The sequence below is a fragment of the Gouania willdenowi genome, chromosome 10 (genome assembly GCF_900634775.1).
Source record: "Gouania willdenowi chromosome 10, fGouWil2.1, whole genome shotgun sequence".
In the NCBI taxonomy this organism is placed as follows: Eukaryota; Metazoa; Chordata; class Actinopteri; order Blenniiformes; family Gobiesocidae; genus Gouania; species Gouania willdenowi.
Window position 1 is genome coordinate 20,164,526 of NC_041053.1, and position 17,048 is coordinate 20,181,573.

The 17,048-nt window shown below is 38.0% G+C and overlaps 1 protein-coding gene across 2 annotated transcripts in view; it reads left to right on the forward strand.

The window, feature by feature from the left end:
* abcb7 (ATP-binding cassette, sub-family B (MDR/TAP), member 7) overlaps window positions 1-17,048 on the forward strand; it is a 41,116-nt gene that overhangs the window by 18,049 nt on the left and 6,019 nt on the right. For both annotated transcript variants that reach the window (XM_028458717.1, XM_028458718.1), the window contains 8 exons: window positions 4,323-4,591; window positions 5,029-5,117; window positions 5,282-5,369; window positions 8,357-8,531; window positions 9,726-9,883; window positions 14,450-14,613; window positions 14,761-14,890; window positions 16,020-16,191. In XM_028458717.1, coding sequence (XP_028314518.1) covers window positions 4,323-4,591; window positions 5,029-5,117; window positions 5,282-5,369; window positions 8,357-8,531; window positions 9,726-9,883; window positions 14,450-14,613; window positions 14,761-14,890; window positions 16,020-16,191 — 1,245 coding nt within the window. The remainder of the gene's footprint in view (window positions 1-4,322; window positions 4,592-5,028; window positions 5,118-5,281; window positions 5,370-8,356; window positions 8,532-9,725; window positions 9,884-14,449; window positions 14,614-14,760; window positions 14,891-16,019; window positions 16,192-17,048) is intronic.

Here is a 17,048-nt window from a genome sequence, read left to right on the forward strand (position 1 = left end):
GGGGACTGCGGGAATGCCTATTATCAAGCTGACCTTTACCTTCACATTCATAGCAACACCCCACAAAAACCTTCCACTCCCCTCACCCCACTCCCACACCCTGTTTACATCATGAGCCTTTTAATGCATCTCAGTTCCCTTCTTCTAATCCTGACAAAAAATTCTTGTAAGTGCTGATGATTTTGCAGTTTGATACCTGTCGGTTTCTTTGGCACACAGAGGTGACATATTTCTAAAGCAGCTGCAGAGAAGACTTCACTAATATTCTTTTGAAAGTGACTTGTTTTTTATGGTGTAATGCCAAGGCCATGGTGGTTTCTTACATTGTGTTTATTGAGAGCTCTTGCTTTTGTCCAAACAGTCCCTGTAAGTACAGCAAGTCGCAGTGAGGCGTGAAGTGAGGCGCTTGTCTTAATTCTGAGCTGAGCTGATGATAAAAAGCAATAAAAAAATAATTCTGTCAGCCCAAGAGCTCCTGCAAGTGTCTCTGGTCGGCTTTAAAGCCTATGATAAAAGTTATATACCTCCTATGACTATTATAGGTATCATTAAAACTATATGTCGTGTCACTGCTGTGTAACACCACGCACCAACCTAAGATAAAATTAGCTGCCAACACTAAGGCTGCAACTAATGACTATCTCAATAGTCATCAAGTCAGATACTCTGAAACATACTGTAAGTCAACCAGTCATTCGTTAATTCATTCATTCATTCGTTAATTCATTCATTCATTTATAGTGTGACCAATTGCTACTGTTCAGGGTTGCAGGAGTCTGCTGGTGGCTTATATTCAGCACTCAAAGGGCGCTAGGCAGGGCAGAGGTACACCCTGGACAGGGCGCCTGTCCATCACAGGGTACAGTCACATCATAAACTACTTTAAAAAAAAAAGATTAAAAAACACTTACCGCATTTTTTGGACTATAAGGCGCACCGGATTATAAGGCGCACTATCCATGAATGGGTCTGACTGGGTCTTTTTTCATACATAAGGTGCACCGGTTTGTTATTATTATTATTATTACTATGATTATTATTAATATTATTATTAAGACGCATTAAGCGAAACAAAATAGTCAGATAAGTCAAACTTTATTCAACTCATTAACAATAATTCTCAACATTGTTCAGGTTTAACACGTAAAATACAGAACAATACACTCACTTTTTCAGTTCAGTATGTTGAAGCACAGTACAGGTACATATCACTCCACGAGGCGCCTGACTACGGTAGCTCTAAAGCGCAAAAATCCATCAAGCAGTGCAGCTTCATAGTTTACCAAAGTTGTACTAAAACATTTTGACATATTAATTTCATACATAAGGCGCACCTGATTATAAGGCGCACTGTCGATTTTTGAGGAAATTAAAGGATTTTAAGTGCACCTTATAGTCCGAAAAATACGGTATTTGGATGTAGGTGAACTTGGTTAAATGTATTTTATTTGAAACAGAAGAAGGGCTTTCTCTGTAAGAAAAACAAATGTTTTATCTATCTATTTATTTTCACCAGGGTTTATATATTTGTTTGTCTATTAGCCGGATTACGTCGGAAGTTCTAAACAGATTTTGACAAAATTTTAACGAAAGACAGAACTTAGGCCATGGAAGATTTTATTGAATTTTGGAAGGGATCTGGATCAATATGCTGATTCTGGATCGGTGTGAAGAATCAGAAGATCCCTATCTGGTATAATTTGTGAAAATTTCAAAAATACATATTTTGGTTCGTAGTTAACTGATCTTTATGAAATTTGATTCAAATATGTCTACTTGAATCCTGAATTATCCAACCTGTGCATTTCATTGCGATTTTTCCAATAAGTAGGGATTTCCATAGAGCCTACTATATTGTGCTCTGTATTATTAATGGGGCATTGCAATTTCATACAAGCCTTCAAAGTTTGAATGACGATATTTTGCGGTTAGCGGAACTTTGCACTCTTGTTTGTAATTGATAAAGTCAATAAATATTCCCTCACTAAACAAATACAAAAGCACAAGCACAGTACTCAGGAACCAGCCATTCTGTACTGTGCACCCCACCCATGTATTAGTCCAAATCAGGGGTCACCAACACGGCCCCAGGTAGCCCCCATGGACCATGTGAGGTATCCTCAGAATCTCTTGTCATCAATGATTCCCATCTAAGATTTAATTTACTTTCACGATTCAAACTCACAAAGATGTATACATATGAGTGATGCAGTTAGTACTTAGTAAAGTTGAATACTACTGATAAAGTTTTAGAATTAAATTAACCATCGTTAAACGTTTATTTTCACAGAAACATTGTAACAAATGGTGAAATCTACCCCTGACTTTCAATTAATAGATTAGGGCGTTTCATAACCTGATTTTGGTTATTTACCTGCATTCATAAGCTTTTCATTTGATACATATTTCAATACAGATGGTTTCTACAGTTCTGTTCCGAAGAGTTACAACTGGTCAACAGCTGCAGAAATAAAAAAATAAAAAAATGACGGCACTGTATCTGTGGACTTTCAAACCTGTTACCCATGTTTTCAAAGCAGGGACTACACGTGATTGGTCATTAGCTGGCGGCGGCTAGGTAACCTGTTAGCAACCAGTTGTCCTGTTGAGCCAGAATTGTCCTTAAAGTAGCAACATGGGAGCTGACTACTAAAGTAGCTGATAACTATTTCTATCTTTGATGACGTTGATCGGTGCAACCCAAGCTGCTGGAGTTTGCAGCTTTTATGCCAAATCATGGTTATGGTCATTTGATAACATCTTGCTTTAATGTTGTGTGTTGCTGCATTAAATCAGATCAATGGCAGATCAATAGGACGGTTTCTGTCCAAATCTGCCTATTTTTCATGGACTGATCAGAGCCAAGTTACAGGACCTAACGGAGCAGGCACATTAAATTAGGGAGAAAAATATCTTTAGGTTTTCAAGTTGTTTAAAAAAAACCCATTTTATTTAGCTTTCTACATTATTAAATGTTTGTGCAGCAGACAGAGAAGTCCACCTGCCTCCAATTTAACTTCCTCAAATGTCAATGTGCGCTTTTGTGCGCCTCACCTCTCCACATTGAATGAGCAAAACGCTCATTTAAATAGGGCGGTCTCCACCACTTCTGCACATGCACTAATTATTTCTGCAATCTTAGTGAATTCCTTGCAGCAGGTGCGGAAACTGCGTCACCAAATGATTTAGGGACACACCTGGTTTACCACCCTTTATCTTAGTGAGTTTGCCACGTGTGCATTTTATTTCCCTGTGACATTTGACCATCGACAACTACTGTATTTTAGCTAACAACGTTAACATTACCAAGCTCTAGAAAAGCCACGTGATCATCTTTAATTAAAACGTAAACGCTAACCCCTTCCTAAAACAGTTATTAAGTAGCAACAGAGGGAAACCTGTACTTTTTTAGAAAACCTTTCTAATTAAAGCTAATGTTTTACAAATTACCCCCAATGAATATGTTCTATTTTTCATTATGTCCACTGTTGGACATAATGAAAAACACAGCTGAAACATAACAAGTCATTGCCACTCTTATACATTGTTGTTGATATTGTTTTGTCAGACTGAGACATCATCCAGCTCTATAATTACAGAAGAACTCTGAGACTAGAGCTCATGTGTTAGACTATGTCTTGCTATTTCTGAACATTTTCTCACAGCACTAGAGCTGCATTTATTGATTGATTTAGCAATTGATTATTATATTGATTGTTCTCCATCAAGTACGGTAATCAGATTTCTCTTTTTATCGGCACAATCAGTTTCTGCTGTCATCTTATTGAACTTCTTCACGTTTTTCATGACTAATAGAAATATGTTAAAGAAACCAATTAATTTATTTTTATAAAATGTTTTACTGCTAAAGGTATTTTTCTATTGACATTAAATATATAAAATGAAAAAATATAATAAAAAATGCATTTGATACTGGGTATTTTAGGAATATTTTATCAACACTTTTTATGTTATAATTTGGTAATAATGGATTTTGTTGCTGTATGGGGTGCCCATTTGTCCTGGAACGCACAGACCAGAAAAGCTCAAATTAAAAAAAAAACAATCGTATAAAGCTAATGTTAGGGGCTCCACAGTACCATATTTGGGCACTCCTGTCTTAGACTTACCTCTGAGTTAATGGCCTGAGCTCATGCAGTCCTCAGCGAGCTGAAATGTGTTTGTTTACCTTCAGTAAAATTAATGGTTTACATAGTATTACTGCATCATAACCATCTGGTGTTTTCATGGTCACATCTACGTTTTGTTTCTGACACTTTCTGCTTCTCACAATCTCCTTAATATTTTCCTTGCTGTCTTAGATGGGGCGTCACGAGCTGGTTCAGCTCTTTTCAACGAGCTGAGGAACACTGTGTTTAGCAAAGTGGCCCAGAGCTCCATTCGACGCATTGCCAAAAACGTCTTTCTCCACTTGCACAACCTAGATCTGGGTTTTCATCTCAGCCGCCAGACTGGGGCGCTGTCCAAGGCCATTGACCGCGGCACTCGCGGCATCTCCTTTATCCTCAGCGCACTTGTCTTCAACCTCGGTCCAACGGTCTTTGAGATGGGCCTTGTTAGTGCCATTTTGGTGAGTTTCAGCGTTGAATCAAAACCTGGCGGGAGTTGGCTTACAGTTTTATTTCTTGGTTTTTCTTTGTTTTTACTGGGTTTTTTGTAACTTCATGGCCTGAGTGTACCTAGAGTTTAAATGGTGTGTGAAACTATGAATCCATTTCATTTATTAGTGAAACCTGGCCCTCTTTCTTTTGTTTCCCCAATCAAATTATGCTATTAATCAAGCTCACAGCTCACCTGATTAAATAATTACCTTGATATTAGCTTGATCCCTTTTTGCACCAGCAATATTTCCAATATTTGCAGCACTTAATTCAGTAGACATTTGGTCCAACATGGTAAAAAATGCTGTATTGTGCCATCATTGAAGTTAATGGATTGATTGTGGTTCTTTACTTATGGTGCATAAAGATGATTTGTTCTGACTATACATATTTCCCTCTCCTGTAGTATTATAAGTGTGGTGGACAGTTTGCTGCAGTGGCCTTGGGAACCCTCTCGGCTTATACGCTCTTCACCATTCTCTTCACCCAGTGGAGGTGGGACTGAAACATTCAGCTTTTCTTTTTTTTTTTTTTTGGTCTAGTTCATTAGAAAACTTGAGAGGGATTCAACATTTTCTTCTTGAGCTTTCTGTGTCTAAATAAGAGAAACGTGCACTAATGAACGTCCTTATGTCCTTCTGTTATGTCTTTGCAAATAGGACTCGTTTCCGAATAGAGATGAACAAAGCAGACAATGAAGCTGGAAATGCAGCCATTGACTCATTACTCAACTATGAGACTGTTAAGGTGAGTTACACAAACACACACATGCATCCAAAATGGACTTTTCCACAAGTGTTTCATTGGCCTTGTTGTCACTCTTAGAATTTGCCCTTCACTCTCTTTTACTTTATTTCTATCTGCATTAAAACTCAAAGATTTTTTAAATATACAAAACTAGGAGATGAGAATATTTCAATGGGTTTATGGCCAGTTCATCCTTATGCTTTCATTTCCCTGGAGTTTCAGCGCTACATCACACAAATGTAAAGCCTATGGTTCCTCAACCTTTGATGTAAGAGCAACTGTACGTGCAAAGAGTTCAGCTATTGATGCACTGTATGCTACATGATCCTTTTCTATGTCTGTAAATAATTAAGTTGGCTATTAATATTCTGCTTCACGCTGTTATTTAACTATCCAGAATGAACTATGCTGCTTTGAAAATAGGTAGAAACCTCATGATACATCTTACAATGTAGGCTTATGGGCTCATCCCATGGACTCGCTGTAGGGTTGTTTTCAGGGTTGGGGTCAATTACATTTTTCAATTATAATTACATCTTCTATTATCCATGTTCAATGACAACTCGATTACAATTATTGTGACCGGCATTTTTTCCAATTACAATTGAAATAACAGTTGTTATTTTCCCTTGAAAGTAATTACAATTATGTTATTTAAAGTTCAAATTTAATTATTCACAATTGCTGAGCCTGAATTAAATCTAAACCTCATAGAACTTAACCTTCCTCTTTTGTTAGCTTTCTGTTAGCATCTCCTAACGTGTCGGTTTTGATCCATGTCTTAAATCAGATGTAAAATACTACTAAAATACACTAAAACACATTATCTCTTTATTACGCTGTTAGGCTTCCTTTTCCATGAAAATATTGGTATTAATAATTTTGGTGTGGGTTTCTGAGCCTTTTTTCTGTCAGTATACCTCTCAATTTCATTTTTTTTAATGGTAAAATGATCCTCAAGAGAACTGGCAGGTGAACTTGATATGAAACATATTTTATTGAATGTGAACATATGTGTATGCCATAGAACTGTACCATGGTTCCCTGCTTTTGCGTTTAATTTGTAATTGACAGTTTTTATAGAATTTTCATTTCCAATTACAATTACGAAGTCTATTATCTGAACTCAATTAATATTAAATAATAATTGCAATAGCAACAAATTATTTACAATTACACCTCATAATTGTAATGAATTATCAATTGCATGGATACAATTGTAATTCACCCTAACCATGGTTGTTTTTATTGCATGTTGAAGGTTTCTGCCAATGAAGACATTTCCATAATATTGACCTAAACTTTAAATCAATTTTTATAGGTTACAGTAGTGATAAGAAAGTTAATGGCTACCAGTTTTGCTCGTAATAGAGAGCGAGGACTTTTAAGTGGATCTGAACCCATAAATGTACAGTATAAAAGCTAAACAATGAACACCTTAAATACATCATATAGTTTAGCATAGCCCCAGATGTTTTACAAATAATAGTACACATTAACATTTAGGAAAGTTCCTTGGGTTTCACTTCTTTTTCTTTTGAACGATGTGTGAAATAGTGTCAGCGTTGTTTGTAAATGCCACACCAGTCACTGCAAACAATTAGACATTCATCACTGGACAATTCAATCACCCAAAGTGTGACACTGGGTTTGTTTTGAGCTAAACAGATTGTGTCACTGGAGGCTGCGTTTTGAGTGGTTCATAGTTGAGCTGTAATTTTGGAGGCGATTGACGCATACCTCATGTAAATAAATACGGAACCTTATAATGCATTGTAAACATGATGAAACATGAACTGTTTTTAGGTTCTTTCGACGTAGCCTTGTGTGCAGAACAGTGATGTATGGTTGTGTAGTGTTGTCTTTCCAAATATATTTCAGTTGCCATGCTATTTTCTTTGCTGTATTATTTGGTGTCCTGTTTTTCTTAACAATTTGTTCTGTGTTATTTTGTGTCATCTGTGTCAATGCGGCCAGATTTAGCATCACTCTGAGCTGTGAGTGTGCATATGTAATTAGATCTCCGCCCACTCAGAAATCCGTTCCACTTTCACAAAAAGCTGGATGAGAACCTGAGCATCGTGCCGAGCATGGCTTCTTTTTTCTTCCATGAGTCTCTCTCTCTTTCCTTCCCTCTCTCTTCTACTTTTTCTTTTTCTCTCTGCTGCATTTCCTTATATGCAAATAAATATGAAGTCAGTAGCTCAGCATCATTGCCTTTAGCAAGAGAGTCGCCCACGTAAGCAAAGCATTGAAACAATAATGCAAACCAAACAAATGGCCTTGAGGCAACAATATTAAGTGATTGGTCGCACAGTAAAAGATAGTTGGTACAATTATGCAGTTAATTTTGTTGATGTGCAGTCGGATGTAATGATGAGTGGTCATAGCTGATTCATAAAGGCTTTTATTTACATAAATAATAACTGCACATCTTCATCAGTAACACTGAGCAGAGCTCTGTGTAATGTGTCTGTGTAAGCTGCTCTATTGTAAACACACAGGGTGAGGACACTCCAATGATACATTTGTCAAAATTCCTGTGTATTGACGCTTCGATCCTTTTTCCAGTTGTAAATACACATGATTTTTTTCCCTGTAATTTTTTGCGATCATAACACCAGAGCTTAACATCTGCAGCGTCTAACAAAAAAAGCTGGTTTAACTCGACTTCCTTTAAAATCTGTGGGGAGCAAGACAACATTGAGACATGAGAAAGTGCATTAGAGGCCAACTGAGACCCAGACTCTGCACAGCGGTTAGGTCACTGAGAACAAATGCATCTTTGAGGCAGGCTGCACTAAAGTGTCTATCTGCCTGATACTATTCACCACGCTTGCTTAACCTTTAGCCAGAACCATATTTCTTTCTTTTCCTCTTTCTCTCTCAACGTACACTTTCCTTTTATTTTGCGATCTGTTTGTCGTGTCCATGACCTGCATTACTTTCTCCTCTCCCTCAAACCATGTCCCTCATCTCGCCTGCAGTACTTCAACAATGAGAAATATGAGGCAGAACGCTACGATAGCTTCCTGAAGATTTATGAGTCATCCTCTTTGAAGACCACATCAACGCTTGCTATGCTCAACTTTGGCCAAAGTGTGATTTTTAGCGTCGGCCTCACAAGCATAATGGTGCTAGCCAGCAAAGGGATTGCAGCAGGTGGGTGACTCTGCACTTGTACATGGTGATGGGTGAATTGTGCTTGTTTATAACTATTTGGTGTCAGTTATGTCTTTTCTTTTGTGACAAGAAAGCAATACAAAATGTTCATCAGTGTTAAAGCTGCAGCATGTAAAATCTTCTCTCCGGTGACCAGTGACAAATGTATGGACTTTCTCATGTTTTATTGGAGAGTTTTCTGGTGTTTTAGAGAGTCTAACATGAATGCAAGTATTGTGATATCAGCTGCTGCTCAGGGCAGAGTGACAACCATCACTCCGCATCCAAACGGTAAAATTAATTCACCTTGAATAAGTTTCTCTTAGGTCTACACGCAATTTATCTCGTCTATTCTCATTCTCCCTCTGACACCAGTGTGTGCGGCGGACCCTGTGCAGTCACAGGGGTCCGCGAGGAAGCACAACGGTTCGTTTTTCCCGAACATGTTTGTGCCTTTAAACTGTTGCTTCTCCATCTTGTTCTGCCTTTTTCTGCTTGATTTGCCGTGTAACTGTTGTGCCTAACACCGTGATGGGGTCTTCTGCTGCTGGAACATCTGTAATGGCACCTTTACTACCGATAGTACGTGAATGCGCTTGACTTCACTCGAGCAGCCAATAGTATTGCCCAAAACAGCTCATGGAGCACACGTGTTTGTAGAAAGATCTCTGATTGGCTGACATCCTGCATCATGCTCCAGGATTTCTAAACTTCATTTTACGGGGCCAGGAGAAGGAGCAGAGATTCACTGTCCACTCAGAACACTTTGGATTACAATATGCTCAAAGATGATTATCGATTTCTGACCAAATTATGCCAAACAAACTTACATGCTGCAGCTATAGTTGGCTATAGTTTTACCTGACCTGAAATGTTGTCTCCACACCCACACCAACATTTGGAAAGAAATAATACAAAATACAAACAAATGAAACTGGAAAGGAAAAACTGTACTGAACTGGATAATCAAAACTAGATGAAAACAAAGTACAGCAAGCATGAAAAAGTGGCACGAATGGGAAAATTACATAGCCTTGATGCAAAAAATGAAATCACAGGAGGGGTTGATGCTTTGTCTCCTTGAAGGAGGAAAGAGTAGTTTGATTGTTGTTTTAGGTTTCACATTCAGCAGCATTTCTGTTCTTATCTGAGCCGTGTACTCAGCCCTGAGTTTTTCTGATTGCCATCCTGTAGGTACGATGACCGTGGGTGACCTGGTGATGGTGAATGGCCTACTCTTCCAGCTCTCCATCCCTCTCAACTTCCTGGGCACAGTGTACAGAGAGACGAGGCAAGCACTCATAGACATGAACACGTTATTCACCCTCCTCAGTGTGGACACCAAGATCAAGGTACAGTGTCCCGTCCTGACACACACTGCTTTGTGTTCAACGCTCTCAAGAGAGCGCTTCCTTTTGTATGTTTTACATTCTCTAAAGTGAAGAGTTTAACTTTGCAGTGATAAATCAGCTTTCAGTTTCAGATTGAACTCTTAAGCTCCTGTTAAGCCCCAAAGCCTGACAAAAGGCACAACCTTTTCCTCCATAGCACACCACAGAGAATACAAATGAGCAACTGGTTAAAGATTTTACCAGAAAACTTAGGTTATTTCTGAGGCTGCATCATTAAAATATTGGCATGTGCTGGAACAAATTACAGGTTAAAGTCAAGCATAGCAATTACATGCTTACAGGTGCTTCCTCAACCACTAACACTTGGGTGCATGACATTGTATGAAATGTGTGACTTGCTGGTTGTTAGACGTGTGATCAGTCCGAAAACCCCATGTTATCCTAGATGTATAGGTCTTCACGTTAAACTTTTGGTGTCTCCTTACTTTCCTCCTAGCACAGTGGCAAACTTTTATTTCATTAGATGTAAGCACAAAGTGCTTTGACTCATGCTAGAGCTACACCTCACAGAATGAAGGCGTTTGGGTCAATTAGACCTAAGACCTTTGGAGTTGGTGGAGTTTGCTTGTTCTCCACCTGTTTAGTGGTGTTGATTCTTGGTGTTCCTGTTACCCCACTAATAACAATATGCATGGTGAGGACAACACTCCACTCCATTGTGACTGTACACTTACAATTATGCACTGCTGCATAAAGACATATTATATTAACATTTAATACATTGATAGGATTTTTCTGTAATATTATTACCTCTGGCAAGGAGATAACATTTGCACTGTCATTTATTTGTTTTTTTTTGTCTGACAAATGGAATACGTCAAATTTTTACTCAGTTATATTTCATTGGTTCCTCAATTACCCCACTGAGTTTGATCTGGATTGAATCCTGATGGGGCATTTTTTTTTGCAATTTTTCCAAAAAATGGGAATGCACTGCCGATATAGTCCTACTGTATTGTTATTAATGGGGATAGACATGTTTTCCAAGCCTTTAAAGTGTGAATGATAATTGTACCATATTCAGTATCACTGATCCAGATAACTGCAAACATCTGGATATCTGGTGCTTTGGTGGAGGTTTGTGCTCTTGTTTAGGATTTAGAATAAGGACAAATCAGGCCTAACACCGTCTTGGTCCCAAAGCTCATATTGCCTTATACATACCTGTTCTTTTAATCCTAGTGTTCAGATAGGCTTGTCGGTAAAAGTAGATTGCCAGTGTTCAGCAAGTGCTATTTGAAAGCTTTGTATGTGTCAGCCTGTGGTTACCTGTGCATGTGGCTCATTTCACTCAAGTGCTTGCATTTTTTCCTTTTTAGTTTTCTTTTGAACAAAAGCCTTTTTTGTGTGTAGAATTCTGCCTGCTGTGCACAATTGTTATAGCGTCTAATGATTTACATGCCAATCAGAGTTACAAGTAAACATTTGTTCCACCCAAGCAATCTTAATCTGACACTGAAAAAAAAAAACATTTCCATATAGATTGGTATGTGAAAAATCTATCAGGGGCGTTAAAAGTCTCAACTCTCTTGCCTGTTACACAAGACTTAGATCAAATATCGCCCTGATTCGTTATTCACTCAAAGCAGAGAGCATTAAAGAATTAATTTTTCAACAAGAAAAAACCTCCAAATGAACCGTTGATGCTGGTTGTAACTCTTGACCTCGAGCTGCTGAGGTTAGGAACTGGAGAAGATGGGGTGAGCCAAGATATCGTTATATCGGATCAGCAGCTCTGAAAACATAAAAAAGGGATGCAGAGAGGGGGATGCAAAGACCACAAGAGGGAAAAGAGTCATGGTTATTGATATTGGCAATGGGAATATAGCAGAATGTGTTATTGCATAAGAGGGAGTACCTGAATTTCACTTAAACCTGCTTTAATATACACAAGACGAATTTCAAACCAAAAAGTAAGAGCCAGTGCTCACCTCCTAAACTGAGTCTGGTTGAACCAGACAGGTGCTGTGTAAGTAAATTGTCTGTCTGTCACTTTTATGATCATGACCTTTAGTGAACAATGCTTCACAAGGGTCTCCATAAAGTAAAGGAATTCAGATGACATCAGTGAAACCAATCTCTCTGTGTGCCAACTAAGCTGTGGTCACTGCACTTGGTGTCAATCACCTGATTTACTTTCATTTAAACAGAAAGGAATGATAAAAGGACTAGTCAACATCAGTCTAAACTAAAACACACTGAAGGAACAAATTCTAGCATATGATTGGAAAACCTTGACTGTAAAGGGTCAAACATACTCTCTCTCCTCAGAGCTTACATACTTGGGCACACCGCCGCGTAGTAGTTTTCATTAAAATCCTACATATCCCATGATTCTTAGCGCTTCTCTGTAGTTCTTGTACTCCTGGGAAGTGTTTGAAAGGTGTCGCTTTACAAGACAGTGACAAGGAGGGGAGCGAGTTTTTAAAGAATGTTTTTATTTTTATTATTATTCATGAGTACAGACAACATAAGCCATGGGTTTCTTACAAAACTATTTAAAATAAGTAAATTAAAAGCTAAATCTACAGAGGCAGGTGGTGTGGGCTGCACTAAGGAAGAGAACATAGGAGGGGCTTCGTCCCCTAGGCGGAGCCTTGTCCCCATCGAGCAAAACAGCAGGAAAATGGCTGCTGGCAGGAGATTTAAAGATTACTCAGAAACATGTGAGAATTACATCTGAGAAATACTGGATGTCTATTTTTCTGGAGGGAATCACACACGTAACATCATGTAAAGCTTGAAAAAGTGATTTTTACATGATACATGAAAAATAAAGACTTAAACAACACAAGGACATTGGACTAGTTGTGGTTCTTGTATGTTACGAAGAGCCACTGTGCAGTTTGTTTTACTTGGCTGTCATTCATGTGAAATTGTTTGACGATGTTTTGTAATTCCTGTGAAATGTATTCAGTGCAGTAGATAAATTATGAATTTCTTCAGTGGCACAGATATCATAATGTACCGTGGATGAAAATTCCCATATTATATTGATTATCGTTGTATCGCGATAATATTGTTATCTTGGGAAAATTACCGCGATATATTGTGAAAGCATTTTAAGCAAGAAACTGACAAAGCAGAATATCAACATCTGGACATTAGATCCATAAAATCCACGGAAACACATTTCATGCTGACATTTTGGAGATTTTCGGAGACCCACATTGTGCTACTGACAAAACTTCTGGTTAACTTTAAAACAAAAGCCCTATTTACAAAAGCTTTAAAAACGATTTTTTTTTTTAAAACTGGAGATGTTTTTAGCTTGTAGCCGGTCCCAGGACAATTTTATATTCTGCCCTCAATGCATCATGGGGTGGTTGAGTATGAATAGTTTGCCCACCGTCCATAATTAAGAACTGTCACGGGTATTTCTCGCGTACTCAATCTAATGTGAACGCACTACATAGTAATTTTGACGTCAGACTTAGTATGAGTACGCTAGTATGTAATTTCAAATACAGCCAAGCTCTCCTTTCCTTGGTATTCTGTCAGAATGACGGACAGGCACCCTAAACACTGCTGTATTATCTTTTCAGTATAGATAAAGCAGGTATACCCAAAGGATGCATTTAAAATAATTTATTTACATTATCTTAAAAACAACCAACATTTGAGAATCACTATTTGATCAGTGTTGGTGTTTGTTTTTTGTCCCCACTGCTGATTTTTCCTCAGAAAAGTGTGCTGTAGTGCAAATGTGCACCTGCTGTCTAACAATATGAAGGTTGCTTCATGACCAGCCTGTAATTACTGTGTCCTGTTATTTTTCGTGTATCACTCTGTGGAAGAGCACAGCCCAGAAGGCCATTATGTGCTGAATGTTCCCCCTGTCCTTTTTTTTGGATCCATTATTTAGATATATACGAGTTCTATTGAAAAAGCAGATAACTCCGTTTTTGTGAATTTTCAGTAAATACATTTCAACCAATGAGAGGATGTTACAAAAGCCATTCAACTTTGATTTGACAGGCATCACCTCAACTAAATTTACAAGAACGAAGTTATCGGATTTTGCAAATGAGATATTATATAAAGAAAATTAGATTATATGGTCATTTTGATTGATATTTACTCCGTATTGTTAAATTATGCATTCATGCACTTTCTTTGTATTATAGTATGTTATGTAGGTTTGAGGGTGATTATATAAGAAAGTGCAAAAATGCAGCAGAACAATCCTTCCCTCTCAGATGAAGTATGACATTACTTATTGGCTTACCATGATCAGCACTGTGCACACCATTTACCAAGAGTTTTCACACCTTGATCCTTCAGGCAGCATTCAGGGCAGCAAGTGAAGAATCAAGTGGTTTTTTGACATGCTCTCTCCAGTTTGCTGTGGGTGTTTCTGCTTCATGTAGTGTGCATAGGCTCTCAGCTTCTTTACAAAGTGTTGGAGTAATATTGCATCATCTTATCTAAGTCTGCCACTGGCTGTTCTGTATTTGTCTTCCCGCTTATCATTTGCTCACTTAACCCTCCAATGTTCCTCTTTAGGAGCGTGATCTGGCCCCACCATTAACCATTGCACCACATGAGGCCACTATCCGCTTTGAGGACGTCTATTTTGAGTACCTGGAGGGCCAGAAAGTCTTAAATGGAGTGTCATTCGAGGTGCCAGCTGGGAAAAAGGTGGCTGTTGTTGGTGGCAGCGGGTCGGGGTAAGTCACCTATGAGACACTACTAAACGTCACAGAGTTGTGTCGTCTCATTTGTATGCTCAGATAGTCTTATCACAAGATATAATCTGTGGGGGTGCAACACGCAGACAGAGTGACGCTGATGATTGGTTCCACGTCTGGTTGCAGGAAGAGCACCATTGTGCGGCTGCTGTTCCGCTTCTATGAGCCCCAGCGGGGGAACATCTACATCGGAGGGAAGAATATCCGAGACGTGAGCCTTGAAAGCCTGAGGAAGGTTTTGGGGGTCGTCCCTCAGGTGTGAGACAACACAAGTCCAGACAAATATAACAGGAAAATGCTATTTTCACCACATAGATCCTTTACATTTTTTAATTTGTTAAGCGCATTGCCTAGTTTTTAAATTATAAAATTGTTTTTAAAGCATTTTTTTTCACAACAAGGAGGCAGAACCAAGCAAAGTAGCATTAATGGTTAATAGCAGGGTTGGGGTCAATTGTAATGGCATAATTGATCATTAATTACAATTACGGCATAATTATAATTGTAATTTAAAAAATCTGTTGCTGTCGTTATCATAATTCAATTGTAATTGAGTTTAGATAATTGACTATGTGATCGTAATTGCCATGACAAATTATATGAAATTGTCAATTATAATTTAATGCAAAACTGTGGAACCACGTTACAGTGCTACACATATGTATTTCACAATTATTGATGTATGTATTATACCAAGCTTACCCACATTTTACCATGATAAATATATAATTTTAGTGGTATACTGACACAAAAAAGACTCAGATGTCCACACCAAAAATATGAATGCCTATATTGTCATTGATTATGAAGCCAAACAAGGTAACCAATAGATAGGAAACAAACTAAATGATAGATGTTTGTTTTTAGTGTATTTTACAGCTGATTTAGGACCCATTATCATAAGAGATGCTAACAGAAAGCTAACACAAGGGGAAGGTTAACTTTTATTAGGTTATTTATTTCAGGCTCAGTAATTGTGATTAACTGTAATTAAACTTTCATAATTGAGAACATAATTGTATTGGACTTTCTGGGAATAAAAAAAATTATTGTAATTTAATTGTAATTGGAAAAAAAGGTCACTGTAATTGAACATGGGTAATTGAAAACATGAATGTAACAAAAAAATGTAATTGACCCAAACCCTGGTTAATAGAGTAGTAAATAGGCTGAATTCACTCAGTTTGTAGTGCAGTGAGCTCTGAGGCTGATTTGAACAGATGGTGCATGAACATATTTTGTCATTTGCCTCCTTCTTTCTCCCTTTATTTATTGTGACATTTGTTATCTGCATTCCTTTGTTTCTGTCTTACTATTATACAACTCTAAAGCTTATTCTATTGTCGTCCACCCCCCCACCCTCCCCTAACTCTGCTGTTTGTCAGGATGCTGTTCTGTTCCACAACACCATTTTCTACAACCTGCAGTATGGAAACATCAACGCTACACCTGAGGAGGTGTACCAAGTGGCACGTCTTGCTGGCATCCATGACGCCATCCTCAGGATGCCCCATGGCTACAACACCCAGGTTGGGGAGCGGGGCCTCAAGCTGTCAGGTTTGCTGCTCTGCTTTGTCTTTTGTTTAAATATTGTCTCTGTACTAAAAATGGTTTACTGATGTGAATAATGAAACTCCAGCTGCTGACTGCATTGCTCGTTGCTTGTTTTTGATTTCACAGTGCAGCTGTGCTGATTACAGTAATACTGGTGCCCTTTGGATTATATTGGTGAATTAACAACATACAGAAGTGTTGGAACGATTAAAATTGACATTTGTCACACAGCTTTATCACCACAACTTTAATAAATTGGGTCTCTATCAGAAAAGGGAAAAACCTGTATAATAGTTTGTTATACATTATTCTGATAAAGCTGGAAGCAAATAGAACAACAGCTGGAAGCCTTTGTATTAGACCAAAAATTGGTCCAAAGGCTCATTAATGCTCCATACAAATACGGACATGGGCGAACATATTTATTTTGTTACAAGAGTAACAAATAACTAATTTGTAGAATGAAGCCCTGTGGTCAATAACATAACACAGGATAGTTAAAGTTGTGTTAGGGTAGACTTTCACAGGAATATCCTGCATCAGTCTCTTCGGAAGCTGAACTGAGCGGACACTTTTAAGAAACATATGAAGACTTTGCTCTTCAGAAAAGCTTTTAGTTAAATGGATTTTATTTTTTATTATCCTTTTATGATACTGCTCCTGTTGATGTAAATGCACCTTTGTTTTATTATGCTTTTATGATGTTGTTCGTGTTGTTTTATTTATTTCCTGTTTTGTACAGCACTTTGTGATTTTATCTGCCAAAAGCACTTTATAAATAAATTACTTACTTACTTACTTACTTTTACCACCAACCAATAGTCAATATTATCTGCCATCAAAAACACTAAAGCTTTTGT